This window comes from Ambystoma mexicanum, chromosome 6q, assembly GCF_040938575.1.
Source record: "Ambystoma mexicanum isolate Mex_15411 chromosome 6q, UKY_AmexF1_1, whole genome shotgun sequence".
Taxonomy (NCBI): domain Eukaryota; kingdom Metazoa; phylum Chordata; class Amphibia; order Caudata; family Ambystomatidae; genus Ambystoma; species Ambystoma mexicanum.
Window position 1 is genome coordinate 646,237,196 of NC_090937.1, and position 14,380 is coordinate 646,251,575.

A 14,380-nucleotide genomic window follows, 5' to 3' on the forward strand; every position below is an offset into this window, starting at 1 on the left:
TTGGCTCACCTTGCTGTTCTTGTCTACTCCTTAGGTGCCGGAAGGCGGCAGGAACATGCAGGAGGATGCGGTGGAATGTGAAGATGCTGCGAAGGCCGTTGAGTTCAGCGCTGCGCTGCAGCAGGCGAGGCGAAGCGCATAAAATAACTTCTTTCTTCCATCTCGAAGGCGCGATGGATCGGGTATTCATTTAAGGATCAAAGGTATTGCTCTTGTTCTAACCTTTTCTCCTTCTTTCTCCCTTTTTCTAGGACCTCCAAACTCGAGGCGGGCGTGGCAGAAGACCGGGTGCAGACTTGCAGGCACAGTGAGCGTTACGCTGCTGGATGCAGAATAACGCGAAGCGTGTGCTGCTCTTCAGGCGTGGTTTAAATAGCCTCCAAAGTAGTCCCAGGTAAGTATTCCTCCCCAGCCCCGCCCGAGTAAAAAAATAGTCCCTAGGTAAAATAGTCCCTTCCAAGCCTCATTTGGCTTGGAGCTCTTGCAGCATGGTCTGCATCAGGTAAGCTTGCAGCATGGTCTGCATCAGGTAAGTTCTACGAGCCTGGCGCCTATAGAGCCAGGACTGACTCTCCATATGAGCCTGGCCAGGACCGCACCCAAACAGCCCCTAGCAGGGGTTTTTGGGCTTGCCCAAAATAACTTGATGCCTGCTTCCGGGGTTGCTGGACCTGGTCTGGGTCCCCGGGGGTTGGCATCATGACAGCCCTGATCAGCCAATTGTCCAGGTAGGGGTAGACATGAATCCCCCCTTTCCTGAGATACGCTGCCACCATCACCATGAGCTTGGTGAAAACCCTTGGGGCGGAGGTCAATCCGAACGGCAGGATCGGAAACTGAAAGTGCGAGTCGCCAACCGTGAACCTCTGGTACTTCTTGTGCTGGGATGGATCGGCACATGAAAGTAAGCGTCCTTGAGGTCGAAAGACACCAACCAGTCCTGAAGTTGAAGGGCCTGGAGGACTTGAGAGAGAGTAACCTTCTTGAACTTGTCCTTCCTGAGGAGCTTGTTTAAACCACGCAAGTCCATGATGGGTCTCAATCCCCCGTCTTTCTTCGAAATCAAAAAATAAGGGGAATACCATCCTTTGTTCCTCTCCTCGACAGGCACCAGTTCTATGGCGCCTTTCTCCAGCAGGGACTTGATTTCCTGCGCAAGGAGCGGATCCGGACTCTTCAAAGAGAGATTCCCTGGTGGATTGTCGTCAGGCCTCTGCCGGAAGGGAAGACATTAATACATTAGCCGTGGGCTATGATCTCCAGAACCCACACATCTGAAGTCATGGCACGCCATTCTACAAGCAGCTGCGCCAGCCTTCCCCCAACCGACGAACCATGGGACTTGGCCTCATGACTGAGCTGAAGCGGCTGCGGCATTGCCTGAGGGTAAAGAGGCAACTGCCCGAGCGGCCTTGGCACCTCGAGTACCTTGTTTTCCACCTCTGGCACTCCTACGGTGGCCCCTTTGACTTGCAGCCCCTCTCAATCTATCAAAGGAAGAGTAGTATCGAAACAAACCTCCCCTCCATTGCTGTCCCCTAGGACGAAAAGGCGGAGGTTGGCAAACTGCAGCATCCAACGACTTGCCAACGAGGTTGCTGCAGCTTTGGAGGTCTGCAACCTCTCAAGGCTCTTGTCAGCCTTGCTGCCAAAAAGATGTTCACTATCAAAGGGCATGATGAGAAGCCAGGCCTACACATCAGGAGCAAACCCCGACTTCCGCAACTATGCAATCTGCGCATTACGGTGCTCGCCGCCATGGACCGGCTAACACAATCGGCATGTCCAGACCAGACTGAACGGATTCACACATGGCATCCTTGACATCCTGAACAAGAGCAAGAAAGCCATCCCGTTCCTCCCTTTCGGGAATATGTTCAGCCGCCAAAGAGACAATTCCACAGAGTATGAGTGAAACGTGCTAAGGCACACACAGAGTTGGCTGCCTGCCCATACCCTCTGAAGAAAACACTTTCTTCGCCCAGCCATCAAATCGCTTGTCGTCCCTATCAGGAGGGATGGTAGGGTACGATGCCTGTTTTGCTGGGGCAGTAGCCGCCTGCACCACCAAACTCTCCGGAGTGGGGTGCGTAGTAAAATAGCTGGGGTCGCTACTGGCAGGACGGTATTTTTTCGGCAAAGACTTGCCCACTGCCGGGAGACTCTCCGGAGCTGTCCAAGCCGCTGCCACCCTTCTTTGCAAGGCCATATGGAATGGCAGTAACGGGTCAGTTGGTGGACCATGGTCCAAGATGTCTGTCAGGTCATCCTGCAGAAAATTCCCTGGTGGCGCAGACCACCCCAAGCACTTCTTCACCCTCGACATGGGGCGCCGGTACGAGGATTCAGCATGCGTACCCGGCTCAGGCCTGCCAAACTCAACCTCCGGGGAGGTATCCAGACCACTGGCATCGTGCAAAGACTGACGCAGGTGTTCTAACTGGCTATGACCAGATAACAGGTCATCAGGAACCTCCTCAGGAACCAGACCTTCAACAAACCCTTCATCCACCTCAGAAATATAGTCAAGAGGCTGGAATAAATCCCTGGATGAGGGCACAGAAAAAGGCATGTGTTTAGACTTGGCAAGAGCCTTCCTCTGAGTTTCCACCGGTCTCCGGAGTACCTCTGAGAAATCCTCCTCGAAAGGCGTCGAGGGCGCCCACGGAATCGGCGTCGAGCATGGCACCGATGGCTTCGATACAGGTCTCAAGGGCGGAGCCCCGACCGTGTCCTTCGACAGCTTCGGCGCCGATGGCTTCCTCGGAGGCAGAGCCCCGAGAGAGTCCTTCGACGGTCTTGGTGCCGAAGGCGTCGACATCTTCTTCGAAGACCTCACAGGATCCGACGGTCTCGATGGCGTCGAGGACCAGAACCTGGAGCAGGCATGGCTAGAGCGATCCACCTTGTCCCACCAGGACCTCGAAGGTTCCTGGTGATCGCGCTGACCGCTCGAGCCTGAAGGCGTGCGAACGGTGGCTCTAGCGCATTCCCTGCCGGAGTCTTTCAACGGCACGGACGGAACGGAGCCCTGCGACTGAAAAATCGCCATCATCTCCTTACTAAATTAATCCCATTCCGCAGGAGAGGAATGCTTGTTGGGATAAGCAACCCGCCGACGGTCGGAGTCCTCGGACGGGGACAGGGAAGGCGGCCGGTGACGCCGCTTCCATGAGTGCCTGAAAGAGGCAGAGGAATGGCGGGACCCACTCCGGGACCGAGACCCCCCCCTGGACTTACGCCGACGATGCAGAGAGTCGCCCCTCGATCATTTGTCGAAAGCCCAGTGGATTTCGACTTCCAGGGTTTTGACACCTTACCGACAGAAAGCTTCTTATGCTCCGGCAAGGCCTTCGAAGTTATGACTGGCAATCGTCACAATCGTCCGTGGCGTGGTCCTCACCGAGGCACCAGAGGCAGGCATTGTGCGGGTCCGTCAGCGACATCTTGGAACCGCAGTCCCGACACTTCTTGAAACCCGGCCGCAGGGTAGAAGACGGCGAAGACATCAGGAAATCTTAACAAACAGGTTCGAAGAACCGATGGAATAACTCAGAAGAACCGAGGCGCACCGAGATCTCCGAAGCGAACACATTCGTGGAAAAAACAGAACTGAGGCTACGGGCGTTGTGCATCCTACTTCTAACATCCGGTGACGTCGGCTCGACGGAGGCCCTCGAGGACGACGTCATCGACGCGGGATGCTGTGGTGATTACCTGTCATAGATATGGAATACGTCAGAGGACCCAATCCCCTCGAAGCATGACTATCTTAAGCCTCCAATGTATATCTGATAGTTTGAGTCAAGCCTGGTATTTAGTGACCTATAAATGAATGCCCATGGCAGACAGCATTGACTTAATTAGTAAAACAATGACGGGTAGGAAAAATGGGCATTACAATCAACGCTTCTCTGAATATGTCATCTTTGAAAAATAATATGTTTGTTTTCTAGCTATCAGCAGCTACAACCATCATCTTCCAGCACACAAATGTAATCATAATTTTCAAATTATTTTTTGGCAACTGACAAGTTAATAAACTACTCATTTACTGTAACTCATTAAATAATTATAGTAACCAATCTGGCTGCATAGGGGAATGCCCTATAAAAAAAGGAAGAAGAAAATATGAGGTTTTAAAAAATGACTTTTGGGAGTTTGGCCCGTTCCAGTAAAGAAATGAAAATGTAGTTTGGACTGTTAATGAAATTTTAGATTTTGAATCTACAACTCTACAGACAAGAGGTCTGTCCTGGATAATAGAATAACATCAACTGAACACAAAGAGGACAGGTTGTGGTATCAAAAAAAGATAATATAAATAAACACATTTCTAAAAAGCCACGGTTTCACATAGGTAATCCAAAGTGCAATTTATATCATGAATTGTAAACGCAACATTTAAATGATTAAACCACCATAAAGTATTGTATAATCTCAGTTGTAAACAAATGTATTTTACCGCAATGAGGCTTCTGCAAAAATCTGTCGCAACCTTGCTTCTGTTTCGCCATAAAACCTACAGGACATAAACGATATACAAATCAGATATAAATCTCACATTACTTGCAACTGGAGATACTGGAATGTAGAGTATGCAGTATATGAAAAAACTCCATGCCTAAATGGAACATATGTACAGCAGTTGCTAAAAGAAGGATACATCGATGAGGCAGAAAAAAGTTCAAGACAGACACTGGGCAGTTTGGGGAATGAAAATAACAGACAGCAAAATAATGTGTTGCAAGGCCTTCTAGTTTACCTTTGTTTACAAAACGATTACAAGAAGTTATTGTGAAGAAAGAAAAAAAACATCAAATATGGTCAACTCACATGAGTAACCTTAACATATCTGCTCCTTGTGGCGCCCCAACTTTTTTGTCGCCTCAGAAAGAATAACCACACAAGAACGGTCCTGTAGGTAGTTAAAAATTCTCTTTCTAGTCCATATAGTGTACTATTATTAATAACAGACTTTTCAAATATTGCCAATACGTTTCTTCTCCTTTTGGGGACTACAATTTTAAACACACTTTTCTGGATTTTTGTAATGACCACACAACATGTTATGTTACCAGTCCCTGGACAAAAGATTGCTGTGTGCAGCATCATCGCAGTGCCTTCTTAGAGCTAGAATGATGGTGATATGATGTTATTAGGCTTTTATACTGTGCCAAATCACCAGCGAAGTGCAGACCGCAAAACAATACAATAGGCTTTGGCATTGATGTCATCACAAGAAACCTAGGTGTACATCTAAGATTAGAGAGTGAAGGTTGAGGATCAAAGCTCTACACTCTCCCACGGATTTTAGCATCAATGGAAACCTGTGAATCAACAGGAAAGTGTCCTTCAGACTACATGTCTGGAACGGGTCAAGTGGGATGAGAAAGATCCAGTACTTGAAACAAGCCAGCACTTAATACAAGCCAGCACTGGCTAGAAAAGGGAAGCTACAGAGTGCACATGCCGGGCCCCATTAGCAATCCAGGACCCTTGTACTACGGAACTACTAAAACTGCCTGTAAGATTAGAAGGTTGGGAGCAACCCATGAAAGCCAACAAATCGATGAGTGGAGAAGGGGCAGGAAGGAGATCTAGAGTTCAGGTAGCGCTTTGGATACACATGGGATTGTGAAGCGGCCGGAACAGGACTTCCGTCGTCAGGCATTTTATGATCTCACTGAGCCATGGATGTACAGCAAAAGAGGGAAGTCAAAATGACAAACATCCCCAGCAACTTGGAAGTTCCACACATAATAACATCTTGATGGCCCAATAAGAAAGAGAAAAGAGTAGCTGGAGGAAAGGTCTATATAAGGCTAGAGAAAGAAACCAGAGAAAGCTTGGAGAGGTACTGGAGAGCTCATATGGCAGCAATGGAGAGCAGAGTTGGAGCGAAGGAAGCCAGGGAGGGGGAAACGCTTAGAGAAGCAAGCAGAAGCCCAGAAGGCACATATATGACCTTGCACCTGAAGGCTGACAGATGGCCAGAGATTTAGGCCAAAGACCTATGAAGGGTCAAGGCAAGGATACGGCAAGGATATGGCTTCCATTTAACTTGCTCAGGGACGGTCCTCTGAGTTGGACCTCTTTGAAGATCCTGACTAGGGCTAAAAAGCTTACAGCAGTGGAAAAATGTGTTGATTCTCTCACCTATGCTGGCAGAAGGGTATCATAACCTTTATAGTGAATTGAGGCATGGACCACGCACTACCCCTTCTGGTGTGGATTACAAATAGCAACCTGGGTACTATATTACTGTGACGAGAACCTGGGGCAAAGACGCACATGGGCATTATTTTGATACTGTGATGTGCTAAGAGAAGATGGGGAGACCAGATTCCCTGAGACAGAGAACCCCTGACACTTCATTCTTTAACTCAAGCTGGCAATGTTGTGTAAAACCTAGCGGGAATCACAGTTCTGGTTTAGATAAAACCCTAGATCCCCATAGGCATTTATCAGAACACTTCCTATTTGTAATAAAAACAATTTAAAAAAAGTTGAAACCTTCACTTCTGGAGTCACATGTTTTGTCGATCTGCCAAAAATCCCACTTACCTACAAAAAACATAATCCAGCGCTATATATCTCCTCAGGTTGCCTAACAAGGCTGTGTTGATATACAAAACAGAACTGTCTATCTTCCTGGACTCGAAAGTACGGATTCATCTATATCTGACTCAGAAAGAGTACTAATCATCAGAAAGTTACAGTGCATGGGGATAGTCACATATAGGGACTGTGACAAAGTCATCTGCTTGGAGCTCCGAGGAGGGGGCTTGGCAGATTCTTGGGTTGAGGAAGCCATCTGCTGTGTGATGCAACACCTATAGGAGATACAAATCTCCCACCCCACCCCCAATGGCAACACCATTCTCCCTAAAGCGAAAAGCAATGCCAGTGCCTGAGGGGAAGCAGTTCCAGTTACAAGTAGACCTTCTAAAAATGGGTTTGGATTTGACGGTCCACAAACATATTTTCAGGACCACCAGCCTCAAATTCGGTTTGGACTTTACGGTCCGTGAGCGAGCTCGAATTACTGCTTGTTTACTAGTAGCACAATGGAGAAAGTCCGCAAGCTAGGAGGATGGACAACAGGCTCCCCTGAACCTTTTTTGTGAATAGACTCAAGCAGTCAGTTCAAAATCTCCCAGACATATACAGGTATTTCGATGTACACAAACATTCGAAGTGAATTAACACGCCAGGAAACAGTCGTGCCACTTTTGCAGTGCTATACAATTGAGGACAAACAACCAAAGTTTGCTGAAAACTCCTCTTACCTGAGTTAATGAGGGGAGAGGGCTTAACCACAAAGAAAGGAGTGAGGCACAAGGGCCCAGGGCCAAAGAAACCCAGGGAAAACATGACAATCAAATTGAATGATTAATTCCCTAGTCACCCCATTATCTGCAGTATAAAAGGGAGACAGTTTTCAAAAACTGGGTAAGAATCCTGAGAGCTGGTGTTGCAGCGATAAGATCAAGAGAGATAAAGAGTTTGGAGGAGATACAGGAGGAGGTTGGAGGGTAAAAGGAGAAACAGGTGAAAGCTGAGATATTACATCAGGAAGAGGAGGGAGTTGAAGGTGGGGCAGAAGAGGGGGAATGAGGATCAGGATTATATCTGAGCAAGTCTGCAGATGGAGGAGTGACAGCTAAAATAGGCGAACATCAGCTGCAGGGAGAGGGTGGGGGGGGAAAAGGGGCAAAGGTGGAGGGAGGAAGAGGTAAATGATATCAGGTGGAAGGCATGCTGCATTAGGTGTTTTGGAGGATTAAATCGGGGAAAGGTTGGAGTTGGAACAGAACAGGAGGAAGTAGGATAGTTACCACAGGAGGAGGAAGGAAACGGAGGATGAGGACGAGTAAGTGGATGGCGAGGCCCCAACAAGTTAAGCATTATTTGAGACAAGGTGCTGAGGGGCAGGGCAGGTGGCAAGGCAGTATGCAGTAATATAATTGTGGCAAAAAAGTCCCATTATGCCATTTAAAGGGAGCGGGGGTTGCGGGGGTGTCCCCCGCCCCCCTTAAATGGTATAATGAGTCCGGTGGTTGCAGGGGTTTTCCCTGCATCCATTACATGGATTGTGGCGGCAAAAACACAGGCTTTTTTGCTGCAATTTGTTTTGTGTAAACAGCAATTTTTGCCACAATTTTAACACATGGAACCAGCAAGGCCAATGAGATGAGTACTAGATTAAGACCAAGTCGCAATGGCTAAAAGGATGGAGAACTCTGTTGACCTAAGCTCAGACTGGTAAGGCCCAACGCTTAAAGACCCAGACAGAGAAAAAGAGGAAGAGACTTACTGGAACCCATAGAGTTGGTGGGACAAGCAAGCGAGCCTGGGAAAATAAATAACCCTTGCTTGAGTTGGCAGCAGGAGTTGAGACGGAGTTCAAACGAGCTTCTGACGAGGTCTCGAAATCTCTTACTCAGCAGCCTATGGCGTCAGCGGGCCCCTGTACCTGTCAACAGATGAAGTGCCAGGACTCAACAGTAGTGAACCCGATGCACATAAATAAGGTGAGCGTGCCCCCACACCCTCAGAAACAATGGTAGACCTGGCCATGGAAATACCAATTGACATGTCGTTTAATGACTTAAATTTGATTCCTACATATATATTTGAACAATCTGAACCCTCTGGACTATTTGGTCTGGGGGTGGAACCCTCTCTAGCGGGTTTGCGGATGGTGGGTTGGTGCCCTTGGTCTTAGGTGATGTGGGAGGTGGCAGAAGTTGATACCACCAGTAACGATGTGGCTCCGCTGCTGAGCCTGCTGACGCCTTTGGATCGATCTAATGCAGGTGAGATGCCATGTCACGAGAACGCCCCTGCAGGCTTGTTATAAATGTAATGGACAAAGTAAGTGCCATGAAGGAAGGCTCGGCCCAAGGGGAAGACACAGACTTGGTGATTGAATGTGTTTCCTTGGAACGCATATTTTCCAAGCCGAGTTTGCCAGCTTTTACCTCAGCCCTGAATTCTACACCAATTACCAACCGAGTGCTGAGCGACCCAACGCAAGGGGCAAGAGAGGGACAGCACTCAATACTGGCAGCCTTTCGTATGCGATACATCGCAGAAATAAAACCCAAATGACATCGAAGAAGAAAGTGAAGGAGCTTATAACAAAAGATCGAGACGAGGAGAAGTCAAAGGTTAAACTAATTGGAAGACGAACATCTGCGGATAAATGAGGAAGAGGTGGTGTTCCGATTACAGACTGACTCCAAACTCACAAAGGACATACAGCAATGGGGAGGCAACGACAGAGCATGTACTGTGGGATGCATCTCTATCAGAAACCACACCGCAAACTGTGCTGGGACGACCTATGCGAGATCTACAAACATTGTCCTCTCAGTCATTAGAAGCCTTGGAAAGTTACTCAGTCTTTAAGCGCAACAAGATCGTACATGAATTACTGCCTATCTTCAGCGGCAGCTTCGTTACTTCAGAACAACATAATGGCAGCATTAGCTATTTCTTTGGCACCATTTTCAAAGGTAAATGAAAACATGAAAGACACGCTTAAAGATCAGTCAACATTAATAGTGATGATACATTTGAAACAGGCATACCTAGAAACCTTTGCCTCTATGGTGCAAACTAGATTGGACAACAAAGCAGATCTATCTGCCCAATGGCAAAACAGACTGCCAATATAGCAAGAGGAGAGGAATCTGACAATAACATAATGACAACTGCATTGTTGGAAGATTGCAAATGGATGAGGTCTCAATACAAAAATGGCAAATGGCCCAAAAGCGACCCAGAGGAGTGTCTGGTGGTAGCCTTGAAATCCCAGGTTTTATGACCTAAAGCCCTAAATGCCCCAAGTACCATTGTATTGAAAGAACAAAGCCACAAAATCATAGTAGGTGTGGAACCTGCTTTACTGCTGATGGTTGAGACGTCAGACGGTTACAGGATGCGGGATTGCAAAAAACAACAAGAGGAGGAACAATCAAATGGAGGGGGGGAGCAAAATTTGAGCTCGATAGACATCCCTCTCCAAAGAGAGAGCCTTGATGGAGAGGCAAAAAGATCTCAAGTCAAAAAGTTCACTTATTAAGCAGTTGAAGGAAGCCCAGCAACAAAAAACCCAAAACATGCCACTATTGCATAAACCCAAATTCATTGGGTTGAAGGCATTTTTGCAGAATTTGAAAAATGGCACCTGCAAAAACAGATGTTCACCACAGAGTGGTGAGTGAAGGAAAAAGATAACTCCAGAGAAGCCACACGGGTTCGAAGCCGTTCAAGGCCCTATTCAAGCAGAGGACCAAAATGACTCCTTGGCAGAAGATTTTGCTGAGGAGTCGGGATTAAGTGCCTTTTGGTGGAAATCATTCACCTTGAGTGGGAGGACGAAGCTGAAGAGCTGGCGATTGGCCTGCCAAGCAGAATTGAGAAGAGTGAGAACTTATCACATGCCAAGGCCCAAAGCGATTCTAGTTGTCGCCCTGCCCAGAGGGTGGCTCAGGGGTGGGGGTTTTTAGAGAGCAGAGCAAGAGCTTTCAAACCCTTGAAGAAAAATGAAAGGGCGCAGTTTTGAAAGCTGGTCTTAGGAGCTCTGACAAATGAAACCTTAATGCTCTAAAGCCGATCAGGCCAGCTAAAAACTCTCCACCTGGCTGTGGAACACGACAGCTCCCCGGAAACAGTCATTCTAGAGAGAATATTCCATACGGATGATAACTTGATTCTTAATCGGAGAAATGTAATAAAATTGCTCCATCACATCCCTAAATTAAGGAATATAGACTTGGGTGACAGTCGGGTGGTACAGTTTGTGAATGAGCGACAACTAATCCTTCATCTAAACTCTGCTTTGGTGAAGTCTAATCTTATGGAAGTGGCGCCAGATCTTTTTCCTCTGGGCTTTGAGTTAAGTGAAGATAAAGCCACCAGGATGGTCCGCTCGGGAATTGACAAACCCCATTTACTGAGGAAAGGGCACAACAACTGCTTAGCCATGTCAAGTCCCAGGAAACTTCTACGTCAATGATGGAGGTGATTAAGCATAGACCAATAATAGTGATGATTGATTTACAAGAAGTCAACTGCGGCAAGTACTAGAGGAACAGGAGGAGAAGCCACTGCACACCTCTAAACAAGACTTGCCATGGCTGGCAGGGATGCTAGCAACAGCGAATGTCAATTAGCGCCAAGCAGGGGATGAACGAAGCTCATTTAGAATAGGAACCTGGAATAAATGAGGATTTGCCCACCTCTAACAATGAAGATTTAGCCTTGGGACTTATGACATCTTATGTCTCCAGGAGACGTGGCTGAGGGCCAAAGCATCATGTGAAGGGTTCACATCCTATTTGAATGCAGCAAAAAAGACTGGACAGAAAGACAATATTCTGGGCTATTGACACTGGTGAAAAATGGACAGGGGTTACTTGTGAGAGATGTGTCTAACCCCAATATTTGCATACGAAGGCAGATTATAGAAAGAGAAAACAGAGGGTGATGTCACAAATCCTATTGTAATATTTAATCTATACTGGAATGTGATAATGTGTGGGGAGATACGCTTTATCGAAACTGTAATGGGGTTGGTGGATGAGATATACACTACTCTGAAAGATCCCCACATTGTCATCTGTGGAGATATAAATATAAAATGCTTAAACAACCTGGGGATACCGATCGTTAAGAGCTCATTACAAATCCGAGCCACACTATGGCGCAGGGAAGTGAAAGATCGGGGCTACAAATGTTGAATGGGCAGACCAAGGGGGACATCCCAGGCAGATGAACCTGATCTAGGGGCGAACAGAAAGCCTGTCTAGACTACGGTTTCATCTTTGAGAACCTGATGCACCTAGTAGAATTATTCCAGGTGATCCTAACGAAAACTAGGGATTACAATTTGAAGGAAATAAGATGAAAGGGAAGACAAGAAACTTCTAGCCATGCATTAGAAGACGTACTGTATGTCTCGCAGGGGCAAAATCTCAATATATTCCATTCCTCACATCTTAATGTGGTAAATACACAAATGAAACTAACCAGGAGCTACAATATGCCTGGGTATTAGCAGACTTTGTAAAAGTTAGACTCATGGGAGGGTGGATTTTAAGCCCGTTCACATTTACAATGGAGAGCTGGTGGAGGCAGTCGAGAGGGCATTTTTAGTGAAAAAACAAACTATTCAGGAATTGGTTGATCGCATCAAGAGCTTTAAGATCACAGCATGATGTGAAACCAATGCTAAAAATCATCTGTAGAAATACGACTCGTTAATTTATGGGGGCTGATAAATAACGCTGACTGACTACAGCCTGCACTATTAAATAGTCCAGTTTCTTAAGAAGCACGGATAAACCACTTTATAGCATTTTTTGCATCAGATGATCCTAAAGGGAAGGATGTACGGCTTGGATTTCCAAATAAATGGTTCTTTGGATTGGACAAAGAGGATATTGAGGGCATAATTGGTAAATGTAACTCCTCTCGTGCTCCTCGTCCGGATGGGCTTACTAATTCTATGCTGAAGGAAGCTGCAGATCCATGGGCTGAGTTTATTATTATTCTATTTCATCAGGTTATGACTGCCAGAGAAGTGTCTAGCTCTTGGAAAACGGCATTGATTTTCCAGGTCTTCTAAAAGGGCAATAGAGCAGATCTGGGGAATTATCGGCCTATTGCCCTTTTAGACATATTGGGAAAAATCTTTGCAACTGTGGTCCTACGTAACATCTGGGCAATTAAAGCTGGTAGATTAGATCCATGCCAAATGGGATTTGTCAAGGGGGTGGGACACCAGCTTAAATCTCTTCCTTCTGAACCTGTTAAAAACTGCATGCAATAAAGAGAAAGTCAAGTAGCTATTTCTCTTTTATTGAATAGGAACAAGTGTTTGACAGTGTCAGTAGAGAAAAGCTCTGGGAGAAATTAATAGGTTGGCGATGCCCACAAGACCTGGTGGAAGCAATAAAGGCCTTGTAATCGGACACCTCGATACAGGTGAGACTGTCAATGCAAGATGTCTTTTCAAAAAGAAGCTACACAAACAGACGCTTAAAACAAGGGTGTCCTCTGGCGCTGGCATTGTTTAATTTATATATGTTTGACCTGATGGAGTTTTAGAGCTCCATAAAGGCATTCCCCAAAAATTACAAGATTCCTACCTCCCCTGGATCCTATATGCAGATAATTTGGTCATTATTGACCAAACGCCAATAGGTCTGCAGAGGATAGGTATACATTACCAAGAATGGATTAAGAGTCAACACCAAGAAATCTAAAATATTGATCCCGAGTGTCGCCCAGAGGAAGTCTAATGGCAGCTTTAAGTGGAACGTGGGATTGAAGGCTCATGCAGGTGTATTCGATAATATATCTAAGGGTCCAAATAAATCGGTGTATAAATGAGAAGGCATGGGGCTTGACCCTAAGATCGAAAGTCACGTGTTTGGTGGCACAAGGCCTGTTACTTCTTAATCGATATGGGAAATGTACAACTATTCCGGTGGTGCTCTTCTATAAACAAAAAGTAATCCCAGCCCTAATTTACAGAGCGGAAGCAGTTTTAAATCTTGCATGGCAAATCTGGGTGATCTTGGAGGGACTTTTTGGGAGAAAGGTGTTGCAGTAGCCTCCCTGTCACACCCATTAGATATGAACTGGGGCTACAGTCAATGGGCTCTGTTTTTCTGTGGCAATTGTTATGAATGTATCAGGAGTGTGTTATGACGGATTCTCTACCTCCTTTTGAGATTTTAGGAAACAAGTAAGGTTAAAGCTGATTGGTTTCTTGAAAAGTGGCAAATGATGTGTGGAATGGTTAAAATCTGTTGAGGCCTTGACTGACAGGTTAATAACAAATACAGGGATGGTTAAGAAAAAACTGCTACTGCAGGATTGGGTAGGTACGCTTGAAAAAAAGAAATAAATACAAATTATCATTAAACTCTGTGCATGAAAGAAGAGCCATCAATGAAATTCCAGCGTAACAGGCCAAGTTTCCATCCTCTCATTTCTGAGTCCTTTTCATGAGATTCCGGTTTAATATTCTCCTGACAAGAGAAGTGTTAATGGTCCGTAAACAGATAGAGAAGTCTGTAGGAGAGGCATGGTATCACAAGTATGACACTGACACAATGGGTATAATTTGTAAAACCTTTATTGAAATTATTGGTGTTGGAGAAACTCCTATTTTGACCTACAACTAAAATGGGAGTAGTCTCGACCATCAAATAATAAATAACAATCCTAGTGGAGTCTGTCAAATCAAAATGGCCTATGCTAACAAAACCTAATGCCCGACCGATCTCTTGTATAAAAAAAAAGTGTAAGAAGGAGAAATGTATGAAAAAGGAAAAATCAGTGTTCAAATTAATAAATG

The 14,380-nt window shown here is 46.0% G+C and overlaps 1 protein-coding gene across 1 annotated transcript in view; it reads right to left on the reverse strand.

Moving 5' to 3' along the window:
• AFG2A (AFG2 AAA ATPase homolog A) overlaps positions 1–14,380 on the reverse strand; it is a 2,695,729-nt gene that overhangs the window by 2,160,341 nt on the left and 521,008 nt on the right. The window contains exon 7 of the mRNA XM_069631126.1: positions 4,466–4,522. Coding sequence (XP_069487227.1) covers positions 4,466–4,522 — 57 coding nt within the window. The remainder of the gene's footprint in view (positions 1–4,465; positions 4,523–14,380) is intronic.